General features: G+C 37.5%; 1 protein-coding gene across 3 annotated transcripts in view; it reads right to left on the bottom strand.

The window, feature by feature from the left end:
• Positions 1 to 2,266: 2,266 nt before the first annotated feature.
• The window catches only part of LOC113516663 (inner centromere protein B), a 50,794-nt gene continuing 39,649 nt past the window's right edge, over positions 2,267 to 13,411 (bottom strand). For 2 of the 3 annotated variants that reach the window (XM_052901860.1, XM_026901119.3), the window contains 6 exons: positions 13,215 to 13,384; positions 12,506 to 12,720; positions 9,826 to 9,943; positions 9,427 to 9,567; positions 7,382 to 7,522; positions 2,267 to 6,011 (listed from right to left, as the gene is read on the bottom strand). In XM_052901860.1, coding sequence (XP_052757820.1) covers positions 5,901 to 6,011; positions 7,382 to 7,522; positions 9,427 to 9,567; positions 9,826 to 9,943; positions 12,506 to 12,720; positions 13,215 to 13,384 — 896 coding nt within the window. In that variant the 3' untranslated portion in view covers positions 2,267 to 5,900. The remainder of the gene's footprint in view (positions 6,012 to 7,381; positions 7,523 to 9,426; positions 9,568 to 9,825; positions 9,944 to 12,505; positions 12,721 to 13,214; positions 13,385 to 13,411) is intronic. The other variant, XM_031907746.2, reaches the window with a different exon arrangement.

The following is a 13,411-nucleotide window of genomic DNA, read 5'->3' as shown; positions in this document are numbered from 1 at the left end:
AATATTAGTTTCATTGGTTAATAAATGACCGATGGTGCTGCCTTTCCTGAGCGATTTAAGAACTAAAATATAGTTATGAATTATGTTATTATTATCAAACATTTTAGAGAATTTTTACAACTTACCACTCACAAATGTTACTGTTTATTACGATTATATATACGATTTTCAACAATTAGCAATCGTTCGCGCGAAGTTAGTTGTTGTAGTGATTAAAGCGGCCGTCTATATATTTCAATAATTGAGGTCTATAAAATCAAAAACAGCTAAATCCAAGTCTGTCAAATGTTCAGGAAATTACAAAAACACAAAAACTAATATTTGTCATGGATATGGAACGAAATTCTATATTTTTAACCAAATTGAATTTTGATTATGTGCATTTTGTGTTTATTTTATGATTATAATTAATAAGTTACATCATGTAATGTAAGTTTTTTATGTTGTGTAGAATTATAGATACTTGTATCTCTATTTTAAATGTTTGAAGGAGTGTATATTACTCGCCAAACGATTTATGGCTGAGTGTAAATTCTAGGCTTACGTACACTGGAATTTATTATATTTGTAATCACTTATGATAAATAAAGAACTTTTGAAAACAAAAAACTACCAGATTGAAAAAAATTAGAATATTAGTAATAATTTGAATTTTAATTAATAGAACTGCCTCTATATTAGAATACAGAGTGAAAACGAAATCGATTTTATGGTGTTTAGCTACCTTTGATTTTATTAATGTAACTTTTTTTATAAAACCAGAATGGTAAACTGTAACTGGTAACTGGTAAGTGAAAACTGTAATGTTCATGTGTTGCTATTTCTAAGGATTATGGTATTATGCTTCCTGTAATTTCATAGCCACCCTTCAAAGACGGCTACCATGCATGCACAGCTGTTTAACGGTAAAAACACTGGTGAGACAGAGTTACCTACGAAGAGAATTTCTGTAGTCTTCTTGTAGTATGAATGAAAATTAAAAGGTAATCTGGCCTGTGCTAATTGTTTCCACTGGGGAGAAAGGGATTGTTAGTAATGGAGACTAAGAATCCCATTGCTAGCAATATACCCAACCAGGTCGACCTCCTCGCGGTTCTCCCAGTAAACTATCATGGTTAATTCCTGATAAATTTATCATGATGGACTAACTGGCCTGTTTTCATTCTCATCTATCACCCTTCACTGGTGCTCCGCCAGTGTATCCCGTTAGCGCAGGCGGGGTTACCATACCATTATCACCCATAAAAAAAAAAATGTTTCCACTGACAGGGTTTCAATGACGATGAATTTTGGTTAATTTTTTTACAATGGTATCAAATTCACTAGGAATTAACTAGATCAGTGTTTTTCAACGTGTGGGTTGCAATCCTCTGGGATCGCGAAAACTACCTTAGTAAAAAAAATTAAAGATAGATTTATTAAGAATAATGATAATTAAAACATTTGTATGTTTTAATTATCATTATTACCAAACAAACAAAACAAATTACCAAAAAAAAAAAAAAAAAAAAACTAACTCTTCCATGAACAGAAAAAAAAAAATAATTTAACCCAAGAAAGTTGTAAGGATTGAAGTGTTCAGTCTCAGTGCTGTTTCTACATCTTTACATTATAAAATACATGAAAAAAAAAGCCAAGAGTAGTGGTTCACGAAATATTTTTTCATACTGAGGGGTTCATGTCATGAAAAAGGTTAAAAAATCTTGAACTAGATGGTTTCCAAAGTGGACCGTAATGGAGTCTATATAACGTTGATTCACACGTGGTTTCCCCTGCAAAGCATTGTTGTTAATCCTTGTGGAATTTATCACGACGGGCCAACTGGATATGCTTCCATTCTCAGGTGCCAGGGTATACCGTTAGAGCAGGAAGGACATTTTTTTTTGACGGGTGAAAATGGTATGGTAACCCCGTCTGCGCTAACGGGATACGCTGGCGGAGCACCAGTGAAGGGTGATAGATGAGAATGAAAACAGGTCAGTTAGCCCATCATGATGAATTCATCAGGAATTAACCATGATAGTTTCCAGGGGGAACTGCGAGGAGGTCGGCCTGGTTGGGTATATTGCTAGCAATAGGATTCTCAGTCTCCATTACTAACAATCCCTTTCCCCCCGGAAGGACATATTCCATTTTCAGCCATAAAATATCCTTTTTACCACTAGTATACTATATTAACTGTGTGTACATTAATATAGTCGATTTTGGACTTAGTTTAAATACTTTCCAACTACTAGGAGTTACTGGGTACAATAAAAATACACAATTTAGTATTTATGACTTTATTCGTTACGACAATGAAACTACAAAAGTTGCCTGCACTTCAAACAGCAATTTTCATATACCTCACAAACTAAAGCACATTAATAATAATCATATAAAATATAAAATAAACGGTAATAACACTATAAGAGACAAGGAGAGTGACTAACGTTAGGTACGCACAACTTATATGTAAAACGAGGACAGTCAATAATCATAAAATATAATTACAATATGTAAGCTAAAACTTGCACCGCCATACATGATTTGTCTCGATTGTGAGATTCTATAAGGCTACACAATACCCAAGGCAAATTGGTCAGAGGTTTTCACGTCTTCACCGAGAAACAAGCTAGTAACTTACACCTAGTTCCCTTAGTCATATTATATAGCGTTAGTTAGAGAAGCAGGCAAGCAGCTCGCCCCGCCGCGCTCCGTCGCCCGCTACCTACTGCTCCACGCGCCAAGCGTCTCTTAATATTATATACAATTATTATCTTTGACGTTAAAACAGTTCGCTAAATGAATGGCAAAAATATACTATTAAATACATACAGGAATACTCTCACTTAACGCACGCGACTCGCGTGTCCACGCCCTTTGTGCCGGATGTATATCAGAAGAAATAACCCAACCTAACATAACAACAATACTCTTAAGGTTGAAATATGCAATTGTAAACCATTTAACCGGTGAATTCTGTTTAGTTTATAATACCTAATGAATCAAATGTGTAATGCACGATTATACTTAATATGGCGGCATTGTCATATTTAGTATAATACACACACAGTCACAGAGTTTGATCGACCTGAAGTTGTTTAAATTAGGTTCGACTGCGACTGGAGTGACTCTTGCGCCGTACAAAAGCTGACAACTTCAAGTGAATCATATATTTGATAATACATTCATTGTATGTTATAAACTTAACAACGAAATCAACAATTGGATGTAATGAAATTATTTCGACTTAAAGTGATTTGTAATTAGGTGAATTAAATTTGTCTTCTGAGACGCAACATTTGTGCATTGGCGGACGTGACGCGTCGCGTTACATATACATATCACTAGAGCAAAAACATCACAGAAGCGGTTTGTGTCCAACACACCATACCAGCGGCCCGGCGCCCGCCCACTACGTTTAAAAAAATATAAAACCCTATGAAAGGCAGTTTTATATGTTACTTATTTATTGATATTATTCAAGATCCGATATACGAATTATACTGAGGCACTTCCGATGTTGACTATCCTCCGACTATACTGTACCATTTGAGATCATTACGGGAAGATTACTACTAATACGGACGCCTTTAGTTTAAACGTGTAGACTAGACGATGCGGCGTGTGGCGTGACGCGTGACGCGTGACGCGTGTCGCAACACGCGACGCAACACGCCGTCGCCGAGCGCAACCACTTCACGATCCAGCGAACCCGCGACACGGCATCCCTCCTAAATAATCGACGACGTAACTCATAAAACATTATATTACAATGGACAGTCATAGCGAACGGCGATTTAATGAGACAAACTTAAATTTAGATTATACTTCCCTAAAATACTGTTACAGTTGCGTATGATAAACATTAAAAATAATGATATAAGTCTATAAACTAGCGACGGGGTCTGGTGCCTGGTCCCCGTCGGGCCTCCCCCCTCCCCCTCCCCCTCCCCTCCACACCCACCCGCTCGCGACCCGCCCGGCGCCCGTTCGTGCGTCACTACATTCATTTGCCGAGGGTTCCGTACCACATTTTTACTTAGCCTCCGCGACAACAACACTCGATTTACTGTAAACATTTAATATCCAGGCGAATGATTAGTCGTCTAACAGGTACCGAACCCTAAACTGGCCAACTTTTAGTAAACCAACCGTGACGCGATATATCTAAGGAACAAAATGTGGCCGGAATACTAAAAGTCGGTTCTCGTTGAGATCATCCCAAAAACATATACTTACATCAATAATATAGGCCTTTCATTTTAAAACGGCGACAATGTACCGGTGAAAATAAAGGTTGATAGTCGTAAGCATGATCACGTGGGGAATATTTGGTGGCGTGGTGTAAGCGCGTCCGGGTGTAACACAAGTATTGCGAGAATGCTGTCGTGCACAGAGGGTATGTATATCACAATAACCAACGTTACAACACCGACGCATCGGGTGGTAATAGTGCCTCCGCGCCTCGCGCACACAACAACGAAATGGACCGGCCAAGCTCAATACTGCGCTTAGATATGATACAATAAAGACAGATAACTTGTAAACAAGACATAACAGATCAGATAGTGGGGCCGATTATGAGGAGTCATTTCTCTAAACCTATGTTTGAAATTAGAATATGATATAGCAACAAAATCTTTATTCTAAGAATCTAGATTTGAACTAATTTTCAAAATTATTATAATTTTAGTTATTAATGGTATATAAAACAGGATTTTTGCGAAATAATCAAATTAAAATATTAGGTTTAGATAAATTGCGTTTCAGAATCGGTCCCAGTATATAACAATCTTAAAAGTGTTTCATGAAGCCAAACATCCAAGTAACATGGATAGAAATAGGACATTTTTTTCTCTTTTCCTTAGCCTGATTTAGTAAAATAACCTTCAAAATATAATCCTATATTGACCCATATTGCTGGATAAAAGATCAGATCCACGGAAATGTTTAAAATGTTTACAGGATGTTGGACATTACTATTTTATTTTCTGTTACACCTGTGTATATATCCACTGTGTAATACTATTAATACGTAATTTTATTCCATTAACAAATCACACAGGTCAATTTATTTGTCTTTTATGTATCATAGTGTAAATTAATTTAGAATAATTTATGACCCCAAATATAAGCATGCCAGTAATTTTTATATTATCCACTTATAGACTGTGAAGTGTATCATGTTGCAAATGTAAATGAGCCCGCTCTGAATATTTTTAAGTCTGTTATTGGCCATTTTTCCTCTTAATTTAGCCATAACTAGGGTTACCATTTGTTTGGAATATGTTTTATATTAGACTTAAATTACTCGCTCGTTTTCATTGTAAAAGATACGCTGCGTGTGGGACGTATTATTTTAGCACTATTGTCAGTTTGTTTTACTGTTTTTTTTTTTAAATTCGACATGTTGGCTGGAATTTTTTAGTTCCATAATGGTAACCCTAGCCGTAGTGCACAACGATAATTGTTATTCGAAGCCGCCATACGCAGCGTGCAATATATTTATTAGTACTGGAAAGGTCCGCACTTCACGTGTCACAGTAACTCTGTAATAACAAGTTTATAATGATTCGTGTAATTTCATAATTGATACAATCATGCCAACATCGTGCTTATGAACACGAAAAATGACGTTGCATTTATTATAAAGCATACTATAGTTTGAACGGCTATATTATACCGTTACGATAGCATTTTTTTAAGGATTTCTAACATCATTTTTTTTTTCGAAATTATTGACAGTTTATGGTGTGATTAAAAAAAAGTTAGTGTGGCACGTGTGGAGGGACTAGTCCAGCGTTACAATATTAAGTTTGGTTGAGTACGGAGTGTGAGTGTGTGTATGAGCGTGCAGAGTGCACCGGGCAGGCGGCGCGGCTGCGAGTGCGCGGAGGCGCGGCGTGCGCGGCCGCCTAGCCGGAGGACGCGGCGGCGGCGGCAGCAGCGCCGGGGACGGCGGTCCCCACGGTCTCGCTCTCGGCGCGCGCGCTCTTGTTCTGCCGCACCAGCTCCGCGCGTCGCTCCTGTCGATAGAAAATCAATTTATTACATCACATCCACGAACAAGAATAACATCTCTGTGGCTGTCTTTTTAAACTGTCATAGTACAGCATCGGCGATGTTCGCAACTAATTATTGTTGATACCTCCTTATTTTTTTTTTGTACAAGTGTAAAGTTATCGTTTAAATCTCACAAGAAAAATAAACTTCAATTGTGACAAAACCAATTATTTCGATCTAACACTAAAGTTCTAAATCGATTTTGATAAAATTTCTTCAGCACCAATCTGTAAGTATGTCTTTTCAAATAAAGAGTTTTCCAAATCGGTTAACAACTGACGGAGTTATGAAGTTACAAATATAAATCACCTTATTTTGGAAGTCGATTACTTATTATGTTTACAGATTAATTTCATTTAAAAAATATATACATATATATATATATATATATATATATATATATATATATATATATATATATATATATATATATATAAAACATGCAAAAGGTGATAAAATATTATTGCTATTATGTATGTATTATTATGATGAGATTATTTTTATATTTTTTTTATAATAAAATTTAATAAAACGCCTACAGTGTAACAAAATAAGATTGAACTAATTTCCTTCTTATGTTACACCTACTCTTATAAAAATATACCTTATTTGAGCAAATAAATAAATTCTAATGCATGTATATGCGACACAGACATCGCAGACTGAACACTGACCCCCTTACAAAAAAAAACCTATAAACCTATTAACTAATTAATTGTCTTATCCTTTTTCTTGCACTAATTTCTCAATTTGAATGACAGGGACAAAGCACTCTATTAATTTATTTATATTTCTACCACTTTCTACCATCGTACGGCTCGCCATCGACAGGGAGTTTATCCTCATGTCCTACAGCCTCAATGGTCGCGTACTGCGCGGTTTCAGAACCCACGAACACTCAGGTTGTGGAATGAGCTCCCTGCCGAGGTTTTCCCAAGAGACTACAGCATAGTGGGCCGTATGCTTGTTTGCCACCTTAGTGATATTATATATATATATATATATATATATATATATATATATATATATATATATATATATATATATATATATATATATATATATATATATATATATATATCTATAGTATATCAACAGATGACAAACGAAACTTTTACCAATAGTATAAATTATAGTTGTACTCAACATTCACAGAGGTGAAACAGAATAGGTTGATTTTTAATACAAAATTGAATGAATGATAAAATTTACATACAAAATAAGGATCAAAAACAAAACTACCAAATCATGCTTATAAACTATTAAGGGTTGAATAATGAAGTAGGTTCGTAGATCATTTTAGTTCTTATGAACGCTGCGTAACACTACCAACCTCCTTCTTAACAAAATCAAGTTTCTTCTGCATCTCTTTCTCCCTATTCTGTTCGGCGGCCGTCAGTTTGGTCTCGATGTCCTTCGTGATCTCCTCCATTTTGGCGGTGATTACCGAGCGCACTTCGGCGAGCTTATTGTTCTGTGTGTCGTGGATCGAACAAACAAAAAAAAAGGTGATAAAAACAAAAATATGATGCATGAGTTACAAATAAACCAACGTACAGAGAGCGATATTAAGAAGCACTTCGCTGGTGAACATAATTTCATTATTGATAATTGTATTTTTTTTTTATACAACTTAGAATGGCAAACAAGCTGACGGTCCACCTGATGGAAAGTGGTAACCGTCGCGTATAGACACGAGCAGTACCATGGACATAACAGAGTATACTGTTTCGCCCATGATACCCCCCCATGCGTTGCCATTCCTGAGGACTCAGGTGTTATTCCTCTGTACCCAGTAAATTCACACCATATCCCACCCTTCAAATCGAAACACAGCCATGCAAACACAACTGCTTCACGGTTGAAACACGAATGGGACAGAGGTACCCAAGCAATCGACTTTAAAAGTAAATTGGAAGAAAGACTATTTGCTTGTTATCTATACTTATAATAAATCTGTAGGGAGGTCAATTTTGTACATGAAATATATTTCCAAAATAACTATCAGGCGGTGATTAGTGATCGATACTGATGCCATAAATGCAATCAGTACAATTTTTGTCTGTCTGTGTGTATGTTCGTTATAGAAACAAAAACTACTCGACGTATTTTAACGAAACTTGGTACAATTATTCTTCATACTCTTGGGCTGGTTATAGTATACTTTTCATCACGCTACGATCAATAGGAGCAGAGCAGTGAAGGGAAATGTGTCTGTTACATCAAAACCACTGAACTGTGAGGAAGGACATAGGCTACTTATTTTACGAAAAACGACGAAAACGCGGACGAAGTCACGGGCAACAGCTAGTTTTTTAATATAAATTTATATACCATTCATGCGTTATGTTTCAAACACAAATGTTTTTTCTTATACCACGAAGGTGGCAAATAAAAATAGGTTCGTCTGATGGTAAATGGTATTTCTATAATATAAACTAATCAGGAGGGAAGGGATTGTTAGTAATGGGGAGATTAGTCCCCATTGCTATCAATATACCCTATCAGGTCGACCTCCACGCGGTTCACCTGGAAACTATCGTGACTAATTCAGAAAAAATATACTAATTATGAATATATAATAATTTATATAAATTTCAATATAAAAACGATTCTGACGTATTTTTTATTATATTAAATTTTATATCTTAATATTTTTACATATTTTATTATTTAATTTAAAACCAGCGAAGCGTTTTGTATTCACGTTTATTTATTTATATATTAAAAAAAAAAATAAGATGACCATGCGATGAGACATTATGAATGTTTTATATAATTGTAGCCATGACATTGTCGTTACGTATTACTATGACAAATGATTATGGAATATTTGGATGTAATATGTAAATGAAACGACAACGATGTGGGATGGGATGATTTACACACACACATAAGCACACTAACCTAGCGGATAGAGAGAGTGAACCCAACTAACAACAATGAATTACATAGAAGGAATGATAAAATAAAACTTGTCAATCAATTGTCAATAACAAATTTTACATTACTACATTATATACTCGACACGGTTTATACAGAAAGTATGCAAGCAGGTTGTATCTGAATTCGGTAGGGTTATACGGCCGTATAACATTTTCTATACACTAGCCTGCTATGAATTGACAAAAGTAGCAACTGATAATGTATCTTTTGTCCTCTTTTTACTAATCATATTTGCATAAGAAGAAAAGAAGGAACCATACGATTTACAGTTTTTATTATATCATTCCTTCTACGTAATTCCTTGTTCTTAGGAGCCCAACTACCGTGTACAATATCCAGTCGTGAATGACGGCTGGACGCGTTCTATAGTATGTTCCAGCTTCGTGTGACGCCAGCGTTATCTGTCCTGTGTGTATGGTGGTGGATACTCACGTGGTTGCGTAGTTTCTCCTTCTGCTCGGCCTCCAGCATGAGGCGGCGGTCGGCGGCCTGCTGCAGCTTGTCCTGGATAGCGCTCTCCAGCTGCTGGAACCGCTCCTGGTTGCCGGCGCGTACCTTGCGCACTTGCTCCTCCTATTCACAGTTTATATGGTTAACTAGGTTTTACCCGTTACTTCGTTCGCGTGGCTGCGATATGTTTACTAATAGGTATAAATGTAGTCTATATACTTTCTCCATTCCATATGGTATGTGTATACCAAATTTCTTATCGATTTGTTTAACCGTTAAAACGCTATAAGCTAACAAACAAGCTGCCTTGCCAGCGTATACCGTTAACGCAGGCAGGGTTACCATTCCATTATCATCCATTAAACAAAAAAATGTACTAACATGTTCGCGGAGGCGTTCCAGCATCTTCTTAATGTTCTCGTCGCGCTTGTCCGCGGCCGTTGCCATCTTGTCCTCGATCGCCTTGTACACCTCGGCCGTCTGCTGCTCCAGGGTCAGTCTGATGGCAGGCGATGCACAAAGTTACAAGAAAGAAAGAAGAAGGAAATATTAATTATTATTTGATATTATTTACATATATTTTAGCCAAAAGGTGCAAATTGCCAGTAGGCGCATTAACAGAATATCAAATTAACTGACGGATTACATGAAAACTGCAAGCGATAACCGTCGCGTATAAATATTTAAAAGTATTTCTCGTTTGTCACTATTCCTGAAGACTATGGTGTTATTTTCTTGAGTGGAGAAGAACGATGCACAAATCCGAACTAGTGTTTCTTCGTCTATCACCGATAGCTTATTTTGGATGTAAGACAACATCTCGTCGATCACATGTTACATTTCACAACCTCCATCATTGTTTTAGCGACACGAATTTAGCGCCTCGTTACTTTACAAACAACACACCCGCACGGAGGGATGCGCACGCGCGGCTGTTACGTCTTAGTACTCCAGTAATTTCACTGTAATCTTCTATGCCTCTCTTTAAACGTCACCAAAGCCTAACTGCGATCGCCAAGCGTGGCAACTACTGGTAAAAGGGGAGTTAACGGCTGATATGGTAGATTAAGAAACGCTCGAGGTAAGGCGCAAATGCAATTTAATTATGCACTATTATTGGTTGTTCAACGGCGGAATAGACAATCCTGCAACTCTCAGCCGTTGTTCTCTGTACGCGCCCCAACGCTGCATGCGATTGCGCGCGTGTCGACTACTATCGGCACCGCCGGTTCGCACCTGTACTGCTCAGTTCGCTCCCGCTTATCAGGCTATTTCTCTGCTCAATTCTCTGATTGCTCAGCAGCCAGATATTGACATATTTAATGATAAAATAGATATATTTTTAAAATGTTATTTAAAATATTTAAGTTTGTAAAATAAACCTATGGCTCACTACACGTTTTGGGATACTGTAAGTGTGGTGAGTAATTTATAAATAAATATTTATTTATTTATTAGAAACCAACGGCGTTACAGTTAATATTTACAGACTAGTATTTAAAATATTAAGGCTAATAACAGGTTTCTTATTTTTATAAAAGTACAAAATTGGTTTGCGCAAAAAAAGAAAAGTACAATACAGACATTCAATCACAATACACACAAATACAAATATTAAATACATGCATGTTACAGTGTATTCAGTACTACTATATTTATATTATACATAAATACAACAGATTTTGCATGAATACACTACCTTCTGTTACCATTATGACACATTAAAGCACACACACACTCACACCATGCAAATATGAGTCTACTCTTTAAATCCAAACGTAATATGTCTAGTATCTCTCCAGTCAAATGTTTTTTTTACAACTGTCGCCTATAGACATGAGCAGTACCATGGACATAACAGAGTATACTGTTTCGCCCATGACACCCCCCATGCGTTGCCATTCCTGAGGACTCAGGTGTTATTCCTCTGCACCCAGTAAATTCACGCCATATCCCACCCTTCAAACCGAAACACAGCCATGCAAACACAACTGCTTCACGGTTGAAACACGAATGGGACAGAGGTACCCAAGCAATTGACTTTTGTACAAAGTCTCCCTCTGGTAAATTTTGTTATGAAAATGTTATTTTCGGCGCTATTCTAAAAATATACGAAACTATTATGCATACGGTGATTGTTTGAATAATGTATATTTGTTATGACATGCTCTCATGTATATATGCAGGCAAATTATCTGTTGCGAACCAAAACTGTGAATTGTAGAATTTCCCATTAGGTGGGCCGTCAGATAGTTTGCCAATCTAAATTGCATAAAAAAAAAAAAACATTTTTGTTGATATATAATAATTCTATCAATATTTTTTACAGATTCAGTTATAGTTATTAGGTTATAACAAAAATGTACACAGGCGAACTTATCCCTTAAAGGGATTTATATCTTAACTTTATTGAGTATATCAATTAAATTGTAAAACTTGTATGCTTGTATATGGGCTGTATACATTGAACGCTTGCAATATTATGTGATACTGTATTTAGCAAATAAATGATTAGATATGATTTACACATTTACACACACACACACGCACGCTCGCATGCACGCACACACGCAAACATACACAAACAACATCGATGATTTTATTCTTGTTAATTTTCTTTTATGTTATTGTCATTAACATTTTGTATCCCATGTTATAGAGCGGGCGTTAATAGCTGCAACACAGGGGGGGAAAGGAATTGTTAGCAATGGAGTTTGACAGCCCCATTGCTAGTAATGTGCGTTATTAGGTCGACCTCCATGTGGTCCCCCCTGGAAACCATCGTGAACAATTCTTGTTGAATTCGTCACGATGTAGCCCATCTGACCTACCTATTGACCTATATACTGACCTACTTCATCCTCAGCTATCATCCTTTACTGGTGCCCCGCCGGTGTATACCGATAGCGCGGGTGGGGTTACCATTTCATTATCATCCATAAAAAAAAATAACTGCAACACAGTCTCTTTGTCATTAATGTAGTTATTCTCAATCCTAAAAAGAAAACTGTAAATTAAGCTAAGGTTCGCTAATAAACATTGTTTCATTTTATTTGCCCACCTGGTCTTCTCGACGCCCTCAAGGTGGTCCTTGAGCCGGGCGCGCAGCTCGTTGATGTACGCCTCGCGTTTCTCCTCGTGGTTCTCCATCTTGGCGTCGAGCGCCTCCTTCGTGGTCGAGATGAAGTTGTTGGTCTGCTCGCTGCGGATGCGCGACGCCTCCTCGATCTTGGCCATCTTTGACGCGATCGCCGCCATCTTGCTCGCCTCCAGGCTCTGTAAAGTTCCAGCATATGAAATGCTTTCAGTTACCTATTCCAATATTTTTATTGTAATAGATATTGCCGTGTTATTCTGGCATAGAATTGGCCACCCCTTCCTTTCCCGTGGCGGTTGTATGAGGCGGCTATATATTGCTAGCAATATACCCTGTCAGGGAGGAAAGAGATTGTTAGTAATGGGGTCCAACTGATCCATTGCCAGCAATACACCCTATCAGGTCGACCTCCACGTGGTCCCGCCTGGAACCATCATGTTGAATTCCAGGTGTATTCATAACGACGGGTTAACTGACCTGCCTTTTCATTCTCACCTATAATCCCTCACTGGTGCCCCGATTGCGTATGCCGTTAGTGCAGGCGGGGTTACCGTTCCATTATCATCCTTGAAAAAGACATGGTACATTAATATTGTTAATAATGGTGTCGCCAGATTCCGTTACTATCGATCCTCTTCCCCACACTATAATACTTCAACTATAAACAACTTACACGTCTCCTTTCCTCAGCCGCCTTCAGTTTCTCTTGAATCTCCTCGACAGAGGGCGTCTTCTCTGTTGGCGAGTCGGCGCGGCGCGGCACCGGCACGCCGATTGGCTCCGCGAGGATCACCTCGTACGCCAGCCCGCCCTTGGACATCTCTTGGCAACGGATTTCGGTAGCTGTGAACAAATATCAGCAATGATTTA

This window comes from Galleria mellonella, unplaced genomic scaffold (genome assembly GCF_026898425.1).
Source record: "Galleria mellonella isolate WM207_F2 unplaced genomic scaffold, CSIRO_AGI_GalMel_v1 utg83, whole genome shotgun sequence".
NCBI lineage: Eukaryota > Metazoa > Arthropoda > Insecta > Lepidoptera > Pyralidae > Galleria > Galleria mellonella.
The sequence above is the reverse complement of the archived record's forward strand: the minus strand, read 5'-3'. Positions and strand labels throughout refer to the sequence as shown.